The sequence below is a fragment of the Peromyscus californicus genome, unplaced genomic scaffold (genome assembly GCF_007827085.1).
Source record: "Peromyscus californicus insignis strain IS unplaced genomic scaffold, ASM782708v3 Scaffold_9__1_contigs__length_137607984, whole genome shotgun sequence".
NCBI lineage: Eukaryota > Metazoa > Chordata > Mammalia > Rodentia > Cricetidae > Peromyscus > Peromyscus californicus.
This window is the reverse complement of record NW_026294617.1, coordinates 104,077,168-104,089,776: the sequence shown is the minus strand read 5'-3', so window position 1 is coordinate 104,089,776 and position 12,609 is coordinate 104,077,168. Positions and strand designations below refer to the sequence as shown.

Below are 12,609 nucleotides of genomic sequence, written 5' to 3'. Positions count from 1 at the left end.
TGTTAGGTAATGCATTTGGTAAGTCACTGGCATCAGAGGGATATTGAAACCCAGATGGAAATCACTGATGTCGATTACAGACACAAACCATGTCAGGAGACAGAATACATAAACAGATACCTTACCCATTCACCCAGAGTTTATTACTGGACTGGTCCCCCGGAACCTAAAGAACCATATGATTTCTTAAGACCACAATAACTGTTCTTTGAGCTAACTTGGAAATTTGCAAAGAAAAGGAGTTTCCATGCAGTTTCCTCTTCATCATATGAACCAAGAATAGCACATGTTCATGTCCACGACATGTTTGCCCTCAAATGTCCTCATCTACACAGCACTGCACAGGCACATCTGCCCCGAGATGCACTTCTTTCACACTGCTCTAGAACGGCCTGGTTTCCCCCCAAAGCGTACCTGCAAACCGCTGACAACTGATGAAAGACTCTGATATTTATTTATTTGGTGTCAAGATGGCCTTGTGTTTTAGCATTAACTAAAGGGGAGCTTTGCTGCTCCCCCTGATTACTATTAACTGTGCCGGTGAGTCTGCTAGAATGTTCTCAGGAGTCACTGGCTTTAAGAGGATGGATCATTTCTTGTCTCAGTGCTGGACAGTCCCGAGGACCTGGAGAAGAAACGAATCTGCCGCATCATCACTCGAGACTTCCCACAGTACTTTGCGGTGGTGTCTCGCATCAAACAGGACAGCAACCTGATTGGCCCGGAGGGCGGAGTTCTGAGCAGCACTGTGGTGTCCCAGGTGCAGGCTGTCTTCCCTGAGGGTGCACTCACCAAGCGCATCCGTGTAGGTCTGCAGGTATGTCCCTGTAAGGAGCAGGTGAGACTGTGGGGTTCCATTGCCAGGGTGACAATTAGGTTTCCAAACGAGAGTTGAAATGTCAGCTAAAGAAAGTTTTCCTGAGTAAACAAAGGCTAACACGAGAGACTAAAGATTCACAAAATTTTGAGGGTGGGGCCCGTGAGATGACTCAGCTGGTGGAGGGGCTTGCTGCCAAGTCTGAACTACCTAAGTTCAATTCTGGCAACCCACGTGATGGAAGATGAGAAATGACTTCCTCGGGTTGTCTTCTGACCTGCATATGTATGCTGTAGCATGCACCCAGCCACACACACACTTCTAACACACAATAAATAAAAAATAAAATGTAATAAGTAATAAATTCTTTATTTTTAATTGTGAATGCTTAATAGTACTAAATTTAGAGCTGCCACTTTTGAAATCCATTAAACTCACTTGTGAAATAAAAAAAAAAACAGTGTGTGTCTGGATATGACAGATGACATTAAGTATGGTACTATATAGTTTCATTTTTTTTTTTTTAATCTTGAAAGGCTCAACCTATGCACAGCGAGTTGGTGAAGAAGATCCTAGGCAACAAAGCAACCTTCAGCCCTATAGTCACTTTGGAACCCAGGAGAAGAAAATTTCACAAGCCTATTACTATGACAATTCCTGTCCCCAAAGCTTCAAGTGATGTCATGCTGAATGGTTTTGGGGGAGACGCACCAACCTTAAGGTTACTATGTAGCATAACAGGTAAGTCATACGTGACTATAGCATAGAAAATTCTAGAAGGTATTTAAATAAAGTAAAAAAATTAAGTCGCTTTGGCCATAAGTAGCCCTGGAAGCTAAGAATGTAGGTGATATCTGTAAGCCAGTGTTTAGAAGACTGAAGCAGGTGGGTTGTGAGTTCAAGGGCTGTCTGGACAGCATAACAAGACCCTGTATCAGAAAGCTGTGGAGTTAGATACATTAATTCAGGAAAAGCATTTTTTAATTAACTGTGTGAACAAAAGGTGAAAAATAAGTTATTTAATAAACAATGTTTGTATATCAAACTACTATATACTGTATATGCATAGTCATTTTTAAAATCAATGTTTTTTATTTTATTTTTTTAACCCACTAAGTTATTAGTGCTGCCCCATAAGTGCATAGTGTAGGACCATCCACCAGCTGGTGGACATGGGCAATCAGATCTATCAGTGATTACCCCTCAAAGAAAAGTAACGCTTTCTTTCCCCCAGCAGACATCAACTGCCAATATCTCCTCATTTATGGGTGGTACCTTGATAGCTCCTTACAACCTATGCAGGAATTTTCCCCTGGTGATCTTGTGTAGGTAACCCAGTTCTGTGAGTTGACTGGTCCAACAGTCCGTGTCCAGTAGACAGCATTTCTGGTTCTCTGAGTCTTAAGAAGGGGACAGGATGATATAGATGTCCCACCTACTGTTGAGAATTCACAATTTCTTATTCTCAGCACTTTGAGAGTTATGCATCTCTTCATTAACCACTACCTACATCAACATGGAGCTTCTCTGACTGAGGTTTACATCTATGCATATAGACATAAATACTTAGAAGGCAGTTTGACAATATGACAATTTAGCAAAAACAACACTAGTTTTCCTCCTAGGGTTTATGGCTTCTCTGTGACCATGTTTAGGGTACTACACATGCATTTTCTCCAGTGGAACAGCCTTCAAGCCAACCAAGAGAGCAGTTGGTTGTCCATAAACAGTCTTGCCACAATTGTACCACTGGGCACAACAATAAATCTTCTAGCATGCAGAATCCAGCACTGGATCAAACCATTGATTTTTTTCCCCTCAGCAGCCTGTATAGCAGGCCAAGGACAGAATATGTAGTAAACAGATATTCAAATAATTTCCCTTAAATTTAATTTATCTTAAGGTGGTGTTTGCTTTTTGTTAAGTGTCATTTCTTAGTATGTAATTTTGACAGTTTGTACTCTCATTTTGATTTAGTTAAATTTACTTTTTTTTTTCTTGTGGTGCTGGCAATCGGACCTAGGACATGTTATTTGCTAGGCAAGCACGCACTTTATTCCTGAGCTACATATCCTTAGCCCTGAAAGTTGTTTTGGTTTGCTTTCTTTTTTTTCTTTTCTCTCTTTCTCTCTCTCTTTTCCTCCTCCTCCTTCTTCTTCTTTTTTTTTTTTTTTTTGGACAATGAGGATTGAAAACAGGGCTGTGCACACACTAGACAAATGCTCTATCACTAATCTGTATCCCAGTCCATGTTATTCTCATTGTGCCCTTTCGTGGCATGAAGGATTACACAGTTGAATAATCAGTTTATTTAAAAACCGATGTCTAGAATTTTGCCCAATTATCTTCCACAATCCTGTTGTTTCAGGTGGAACCACGCCTGCACAGTGGGAAGACATCACAGGAACTACGCCACTAACATTTGTCAATGAATGTGTTTCCTTTACAACCAACGTATCTGCCAGGTATGTGTGTGTAGCACAGGAAAGGCCATTCACTGTATTTCTTTCTTCCTCCCCAAAATGATCATTTCTTTTGTTGTTTGATGTTGTTTCTTAATTCTTTCAAGGGGATTTTGATTGTTGTTTAGTATTAAGTAAGACCTACATTTTCTTTGACATGAATAGTAACAATACAATAACCAAGTTCTTGCCAGTCAGATTAGAATCTATGGAAAATAAGCGTTTGTCTGCCCTGGCTGCACGATTCTGATGCTAGCTTTGGCAGCCATTGCTGATGTTTACAGTCCCCAAGGAATGAGAAATTTCCTGTTATCCAACGAAACACATGAGGAGTTGCTTTTTCAATAGAATAATATCACACAGTTCAGTGTAGCTTGCTCAGTGGCTAAGGAGTTACAGGGTGTTATACACACCAGCATATTTGCATAGTACACATTGTTAAGAGGATGGAGGTATCTTCTGTTATTTCTTTTACATACAGTACTGAATCTAATATGAGTTCTCATTTGTATAGTCTTTAATGGGTATGTAAACATCTTCAAGTTTCTGGTTGGTCTGATTCAGTCTCAGTGGCTGGTGAGTCCACTGGAAGATGATGCAGTGAGAGAATGATGTTGAGAGCTTCAGAAGATTGAATGAACAGGAGAGGAATCAAGGAAAATAGGAGCTCACTCAAAGAAATCTACATCATAATGTCTGATACTGAGCTTTTATTGCCAAAGACTCCAAAAGCAATCAATTTGATGTCAAGAGATTGGTTATGAAGAAGAGTTTGTAAGAAGAGAAACACAGCTAGAAACATTTAAGTCCAATTTTTTTGTTTTATTTTGCCTTGTGAGGCGTATAATTTCTATTTGGATGTGTTCATTATATATGGTGGTGTGTTACATAATGGCTTTTTCTTCGAAGAAAAATTATTGTACATTGAGCATATTCCCTCTTCATTATAGTCAATCTTAAAAATCTGATATATTTCTTTTTCTTGATCCCTCCAGACTGCCTCTCTATCCTGTTGATTTCCTTGCTGTTTCCATCTTTATGTCTCTTTGATCTGGGTCCTCTTACCATCTCTCTCTCTCACTTCCTTCTTTTTCAAGAAACATTTGGTGACCATATTGATCATACTGAAGGATTTTTTTTTTTTTTTCGAATGGCATACTTTAAACTTCAGGTGTCTGGTTTTCTTTCTCCTTTAGGTTCTGGCTGATAGACTGTCGACAGATTCAGGAGTCTGTTTCGTTTGCATCACAAGTGTATAGAGAAATTATCTGTGTACCATATATGGCCAAATTTGTAGTGTTTGCCAAATCCCATGACCCCATTGAAGCCAGGTTGCGGTGTTTCTGTATGACAGATGATAAAGTCGATAAGACACTTGAACAACAAGAAAACTTCTCTGAGGTGGCCAGGAGCAGGGATGTGGAGGTAAGAATATAGACATGCTGCATCCTGAGCCTTCACTATCACAGATGTAGGAAGAAGATTTGCTTAACAAAAGAAAGGTCAGTCTATGTGTCCATCAGTTGAAGGTCAAGGTCCCAAATCAGAGATTTTTTTTCTAACAATTTGGACCATAAATTGATGGTCTTTATGTATATAGAAGGATTCCTGTAAAATTTATTTGAAGAAAAACTAAGTTATTGATAAACTTGTTGTATATAGGTGATTGTGAGTTTGTGATAACTATAGCAATTTTGATGATTTTATCTTCCTGGATTTTCTTTTAAAGTACTTTTTTCTGTTTAAGTGTTAGGTCAGATAAATACTTTTTTACATCGAATTTTTCTTTTTTATAAAGATTTTTTCATCATTGAAGAGGTTTAGATACTGAAGTCCTGTGTTCTTATTGTGATGTCAAAGCTATCCAGTTCAAAGTTTATATTTAGGTATTAGACATATATTGGTCTTTGTGGAATCATGATTTTACAACATCAAAAATAAGAAAATTAAATGTTACCATGCAATTGAAGAAACTCAGTAGCAAGAAAGAATGCTGGTACATGCTTTGTTGTGTATATGACAGATGTCAATCACCAGTGTGAGCATTGTCATATGTATATTCTAAGAACTGAAGGTTCCAAGTACAACTACTACTTGTTTGTATAAATGACATAAGAGTGATTGTAGATATCTTAACTGATGTTGGTTTTCTGTCTTATTTTAGGTATTAGAAGGAAAACCTATTTATGTTGATTGTTTTGGCAACCTGGTACCACTAACCAAGAGTGGCCAACATCATATATTCAGTTTTTTTGCCTTCAAAGAAAACAGACTTCCTCTCTTTGTCAAGGTAATATACACACAAAAAATAAAAATCAGTTATGCATTTATTCAAATGCAAGGGTTGTTTTCAATTACTTTCATAATAAGAATATGTGCTTTTCAAACATTTCCAGTGATTTTACAACATATTTTACAAATGTTTACCAAAAAACATACATTTTTTTTAATTTTTGAAGACCAGAGTATGACCAAGTTATTAAGTAGAAACATTAAATACTGTTTCCCAGATTTGGAGACAAGTTTGTGCATATTCTCTCTCTCTCTCTCTCTCTCTCTCTCTCTCTCTCTCTCTCACACACACACACACACACACACACTCTTTCTGTCACTCTCTCACTGTGTGTGTGTGTGTGTGTGTGTGTGTGTGTGTGTGTGTGTGTGTATGTGTCTGGGAATTAAACTTAGGGCCTCATGCCTAGTTATTAATAGGCAGTAACTTTACTAGTGACTTATACTTCCAGCCCTCCCATTTCTTCACTGCTGTTACTTTTAGATATTCATACTTAGATTTTAAAATGTATGTGACTGTCACTAATGTAGAGACCAAAAGAGCATATATAGCTTTTTAAAATAATATTTCAGAAGACCTAGAATCTCACAGTACAATAAGAAATTGTTTTAGTTAGAGCTATAGGCTTGATATACTTTCATCAATTCAACATAATAGAAAGTTTGATATTGAATGGGTCTATTCAATAAGGGATATCTAGGGAAGTACAACTCAGGAATACAGAAAGTAAAAGGGTGGGTATCAGAGAAAAGAGTGTGGGGAAAGAGAAATTATTGCTTAGTACATGGAGACTCAGTTTGGGAAGCAATTCTGTGTGCATATGGATGGTGCTGATAGCAAAACAACAAAGTGCATGTACTTGCACCACCAAATTACACACCTAAAATGGTTAAATACACCTAAAATGATGTTTCCTGATACAAAAACCGCAGTTAAAATTGAATGAAATTCTGATATTGCAATGAACATAAAAATATCACGCTAAGTCAATAAAACACAAGGAACATGCTATGGGGGTCCACTTGACAAAGCAGGGACCTCCATGGAGACACAAGGTGGAGTGGAGATGGTCAGGGACAAGGAATGGAAAATGAGTGTGTACCAGGCACAGACACTGTCTGGGTGAACAGAAAGCTCTAGAGCATGGTGGTGATTGCACAACTTCATGAGTGTGCTTCATGGCACGTGAAAATAGTAGAAATGTACAGTTTCGTGGCAGATATACTTTACCACCGTTTTTAAAAAGGTAAATTAGTTTCAGAAACCTAGTGTACAGGAAGGTAACCACAAGTCATGATTGTTTTATATTTGCAATTTGCTGTGAGATCGGAAGGGATCAAGTGTCCTTGCCTCAAACAAATGGAGAGTTTCATGTGAGGCAATGCCTGTGAATTAGCATGATGGTTAGCTTCATTTCATATCATGTGCATATCAAACCATCCTGTTACCTACCTTAATGTATTTACAATTTTTTCAATCATGCTTCATAAAGCAACAATGCCTGAAAGACATTTCCAAAGTGTTATTGTAAATGATGACGCCAAAGTAGAGAAGGGAACAGCTTTGCGTCTGTGGATCTCACGTCCCTCCTTGAAGTGTCTCCCTACTGAAATTTTTTCCCTCTTTTAAACCTCATTTGATGTCAAATGGAGGTGAAGCACATCTGTCTTTCTTGTTCAAGGTGCGGGATACGACTCAGGAACCCTGCGGGCGACTATCATTTATGAAGGAACCAAAATCCACAAGAGGACTAGTGCACCAGGCCATTTGCAACTTAAACATCACCCTGCCAATCTATGCAAAGGTATTGTGAACACCGTAGTGTTCTCAGGAAGCAAAGAATTTGAGTTTTGACTTCTTTATAATAGACTGTGAACACAAGAACATGCACAAGTCATTTTTGGTATCCTGCCCAATTAAGTGATTTTTTTCATTTCAGTAAAGAAAAAGCAATTCCCACCTTCTTTGGCATTTAATACTCTTTGATGGAGGCTTTTATTTTTATATATTAGATAGATATGGCAGAGAATAAAAGAGTTTTAATTTTAATGCTTTTTTAAGCTAAATTGTAAAGAAAAAATAACTGGCATTGTCCCTGTTCTTGTTTCTGTGTGCGTTCCTGAGGCCATTTGGTACATCGCCTCCCACCAGGATGTTAGTGTGTTAGCTCCTGCTCATTACCCACTCAGAGCTGGGTCAGCTTATAGGTTCAGAGCACTGTACTAGAATTTTACCTTTTCCTGAAGTAATTACCTGTTTACCTTACAGCCTGTCCTGTTTTAGTGATTTAAGAATTTTAAACTAGCTTTTCAATTAATTTAACATGATCAGTATAAAAATATCTTCTCCATAGGAGGACATCTGATGCACCACTAGAAGAGGTTTGTTAATTTCTGACACAGATCTACCTAATATTACTTTCTGTCTAACTCATTCTCTATGACATAATAGTTTGACTATTATGAATGTATCAAAGAAGGCAACTGGATCAGTTAAGTGATGTGGGAAATCTTATTCTGAAAGCATTGTTTTTTCTTTAAACTGATACCGTTTTAAAAGAGCCAGCTGCAGACGGTAGTGTGCACACAGCTGCTACAGTGTTCAGTTTGCTCTGCACTTGGTGAAGGGGTGAATAGTGGATGCTGGAGGGGAAGCAGGGAAATGCCTAAAACTTTCAAGGCTGAGTCTGCGAAATCAAGAGTCCTCTATGTTACTTTTACCCCATCATAGCTGCCACAGTATGTATTGGTTTAAATACTCATTCTTGGAAACAGACATCAGTTATATAGAAGAACCTCCCAGCATATGTTTGATGTTCTTAGTTCTTCTTAATAATCAAAAAAAAGAAACTGGGTATCTATTTCCATAGATAATATGCACGATGCTCCAATGCAACTGGACTGTAGCAATAGATAGTTCAACCAAGAAAATGTGATCTGATTGCAATCCCATGGCACAAATGCACTTTGGTGTTGTAGCTCTGGAGGCAGAGTGGCAGCTGAGACTCACAGGAGAGATGCACAGGCCACCTAGAGATATTAGTGTGACTGTGCTTTGACAGGTCTCTGAGCTCTCCATGTTCTGGGATTTACTTTATTTTATGTCTTTTGAGGCCAGACATAGCACACAAAATTATTAATGCGGGGATGGTTTTCTATTTAGTAACTCAAGATGAAAAGCATAAAATGCCAAACATTGCATATTTAAGATGTACTGAGACTTTAGTAGCTTTTTATTATAATAAAACTTGTACAGTGCCTGAGTTTCAACATAAACAATGGCGTTTGATGTTTTCAGTCAGGATCCATAGTAAGTGGGATAGTGTCACTATCATTTCTGTAAATCAGTTCTACCAGACATATTAAATATCAAGCTTTGAGGCTGCTGGTAACCTTGGGTCAGGAGTTAGTATATTTATCTTTTTTTTTTTTTTTGTCTCTTTGAATGTGTAACTTTGATCAATCTTCTTTAACTGTTTGTCTTCTATAAACTGTTTAAGAAAACAGCCTGAGTGTATACTGTGCTCCTGCCTTGATGCCTGTAGAGGGATGTATTTCCTCTTTTCTTCTAAACGTTTTCTTCCTCCCCCCCCCCTTTTTTTTTTCCATTGTGCACGGCATCTTGGGACATGAAGGAATCGGAGTCAGATCAAGAGCAGGAGGAAGAGGTAATTTTACAACAGTGTCACTTCTTCCTGGCCATGTCACTTCTGGAGCCCTTAATAAGAGCATGTGCTTGACCTTGACCAGCTATTCTTAGCAATTAGACCAGCAGAACTTTAGTCAACCTCCCCGGCCTATGTTTTTTTTTTGGGTTTTTGTTGTTGTTGTTGCTTTTTCTTTTTTGTCTTGTGAATGGCATTCAGAGAACCGCAAAGTTTCTTCTTTATTTTAGCCCCTCCGTGTAATAGTATGTATTTTCCTACCAACTCCTAAAGGCGAGGCCATTGTCTCAGTGACACTCAGGGCTAGACTGAGGATGTCTGAAGGGAACAGCGGTCAGACACAGTGGTTTGCTTTCTAGGTCTCATAGCCTCATTAGCAGCAACGTTTTTCTGAGGGTGTGCCTGTGATGGCATCAGCACTCTGGCAATTACTAGGGTGTCTGTTGGTGTATTTGTGGGGTTCCTGAATCCTCTCAGCTCTGATCTGCAGTGTGCAGATTTGTTTATGTGTAGAATATATAAATGAAAGTTAGTAACTTTTAGGAGTATACTGTGTGCTCCTAATACCAAGTCTGAGAATCATTAAGACTAACCAGCTTTCAGGAACACAGAGTCCATTCGTTAGACTCCCAGATTATGGTATAAACATGTACTAATAATGAGCATTCCTCAGAAAGTATATTTGCAAATCTCAAGTGCTCCACACGCCTCATCAGCATGGATTTCTTTCACCTATCTTCTGTATGAAGTTCCATACAGATACAGAAAACAAATTATCTGAGTGAGATCCTCTTCAATTTGTAAGGCAAATATATGTTGGTATTCTTTTCAAAGTTCTGAAAACACCCAATATTATAATGGAAATGAAAGAAATAATTGGAAAACTCCTTAAGTTATCTACGAATATAGCAACTCCTGCTTCCTTCCTGTGTTCAACTGTTTCCAAACTAGTTATCATCATTGCATACTTTTTTAATATACCATCATTTTTAAATGTTATGCTAATGCATCTGACATGTAAAAATACAAAGAAAAACGTAATAAATGTTCTGTGCCCACAAACTTGAAATGCATGGCCTTAGTTCAGAGGATTTCTCCAAATTCCCTTTTCTGTCATAGGAAGCTACAGAACAGATGTGGAGTGGCAGTCACACATGCCATCAGATGTGTGACTGGTCATTTCCTTGTGTGTGTCAGTGACACACTCATTATCCTTCTGTGCTCAGTGATCCCATCACCTTGGCTCTTACAGTGTGACTCCTACATCCCACCCTTAAAGAGCATAAAAGTGATGAAACCAACTTTTCTGTTTTCACAGCGGAGCCATTTCCTTTAGACACATTGTTTTTCCTGTGAAATACTTTGAGGGAGTTTCTGCTCTCCCTAAAAGGAGTAGGTGAAAAGCTTTGAAGCAGTGGCTCACTGTTGTTATGAAATGACTTTTTCATAGAATTTTTCACCCGGCGTGCTTTGCCGTTCTTTGTTTGCTCATTAAATTGGGACTTACTGCTTAAGACAGACTTCACCTTTTTCAGGGCCTTTCCCCTAATATGCATTCCTCCCATCAAAAACAGTCGGGCCATTGCTTCTCGGGGTAACATATTCTTCCTGTGGTATCTAGAAATGATATGTGAATAGAGTTTATTTATATATACAAAACTGTAGCTGCTGCCTCTGACTTTCTTCTAGCTTGTGATGTCACTCCTATGTGCATAATCGCAAATAGGATCTTACTATGCATGTGAGGGATTCTGAGCCGAGAGCTGTTGGTAACCATTGAATTTGTGTATGTTTTTTTCTTTCAGATCGGTATGACATCAGAAAAAAGTAAGATTTTAAATAAAATTGAGTTTGTTTGAAAGCTGGCTATAATGAAAAGAAGCATGAATTAAAATGCAAGCTAGTTGCCATTACTAACCACTATAATAATTCTATGTTTATATGATTCTTATTAATCATTAATATCTATCTGTAAAAGCGGCTTGGCCAGTTAAATCATAATTATTCCTAATTTGTGAGCTAAATAGCAATAACTGCAATGATGGTTCATCTAAGCATTCACTTTCTTTTGACACCCTGTAGCCCCTGGCATCGCTGTCGAGCTTGTTTAGAAAGCTGCCCTGCTGTTTTGTCCATATGTCAGCATAACTTTGTCACCTCATGATTTTTTTAAGCACTGACATGACAGTATTACTTTTCACATAAAGCTACAGTGACCTCTGTAGAGAGCCTTGCCTTTGGAAGGATGCCTCCAAAAGCGATACTGTCTAATGGTTCTTAGCTGAAGCTCACACCCTTGAACCCCCATTCCCACCGTCCTTGCACTCTTACTGTGGTGAAGTATACCTAAGTGTTTAGGTGAGATCTAACAGAATTCTGTGAAAATTTCCAAGGAAAGAAAACAAAAAGAAAAGAATGCAAAAATTAAAGTATACTGGATGCAATTGCTGATCACAGTGTGTCCTTGTGTGGCTGTTTAAAGAATGATTCAAAATCCCCAACAAAATCTAGTACAGTGAGGAGACCTGCATTCACCTGAGGTTTGTAATAGTCTGTTAACATTTCCTCTTGTGATCCTAGTCTCTGTGACCATCTGGCTTCTTGTGTAGAAGAAACCCAAGTGGAATTTTATAGATCGATCTCCACCTTATGCCTTAAACACTTGAGAAAAATATTCTGACTTTTAATTTTATTAAGTATTTAGATTTATTTTGATTCGTCATATCCCAGGGCGACATTCCTGAAAGCAAAGAATACAGAGCCTTGTGTCATGGTTATTTAGCCCTAACTGATTGTATTAGTCACTTTTGTGTTGTTGTGATAAAACACCATGACCAAAGCAACTTACCCAAGAAAGTGTTTTATTTTGGGCTTACAGTTCCTGAGGGTTAGAGTCCATGATGGCAGAGCAGAGGTAGTAGGAGGCAGTAGGAAACTGGAAATTACAAACAGGCAGAGAGAACACTCTGGAAACCTCAAAGCCTGTCTGGCCCTAGTCATACTTTTCCCCCAGCAAGGCCATACCTCCTAAGCCTCACAAAACAGCCATCAACTAGGTACCAAGTACCCCAGACTAATAGGCAGATCTCATTTAAAACACCACACTGGCGACCTCTAGGCCTGTTCTTCTGAAGTCTCAGCACTTGTCATTTACTGCTGTCCTATTGGAATGGCTTTGACAGAGGCTTATCATTATGTTCATCCTCAATCAAGATCAAAATATCTGAGATTCTGACGTCTTCAATAGTTTATATAACTAAACAAATCAGCACTACCACAAATTTATTTTAATATATTTTGTATTATGTGTATTCACATGTGCTAGCCTCTAAACAAATACAAATTCTCTCCAGAGAAGGCAGTTTTGTTTATG

General features: G+C 38.3%; 1 protein-coding gene across 50 annotated transcripts in view; it reads left to right on the top strand.

Moving 5' to 3' along the window:
• Positions 1 to 12,609, top strand: part of Ank2 (ankyrin 2) — a 596,871-nt gene that overhangs the window by 555,814 nt on the left and 28,448 nt on the right. For all 50 annotated transcript variants that reach the window (XM_052731611.1, XM_052731615.1, XM_052731610.1 and 47 more), the window contains 8 exons: positions 606 to 817; positions 1,354 to 1,558; positions 3,186 to 3,282; positions 4,476 to 4,704; positions 5,444 to 5,569; positions 7,254 to 7,376; positions 9,207 to 9,239; positions 11,042 to 11,063. In XM_052731611.1, the coding sequence (XP_052587571.1) occupies positions 606 to 817; positions 1,354 to 1,558; positions 3,186 to 3,282; positions 4,476 to 4,704; positions 5,444 to 5,569; positions 7,254 to 7,376; positions 9,207 to 9,239; positions 11,042 to 11,063 (1,047 nt within the window). The remainder of the gene's footprint in view (positions 1 to 605; positions 818 to 1,353; positions 1,559 to 3,185; positions 3,283 to 4,475; positions 4,705 to 5,443; positions 5,570 to 7,253; positions 7,377 to 9,206; positions 9,240 to 11,041; positions 11,064 to 12,609) is intronic.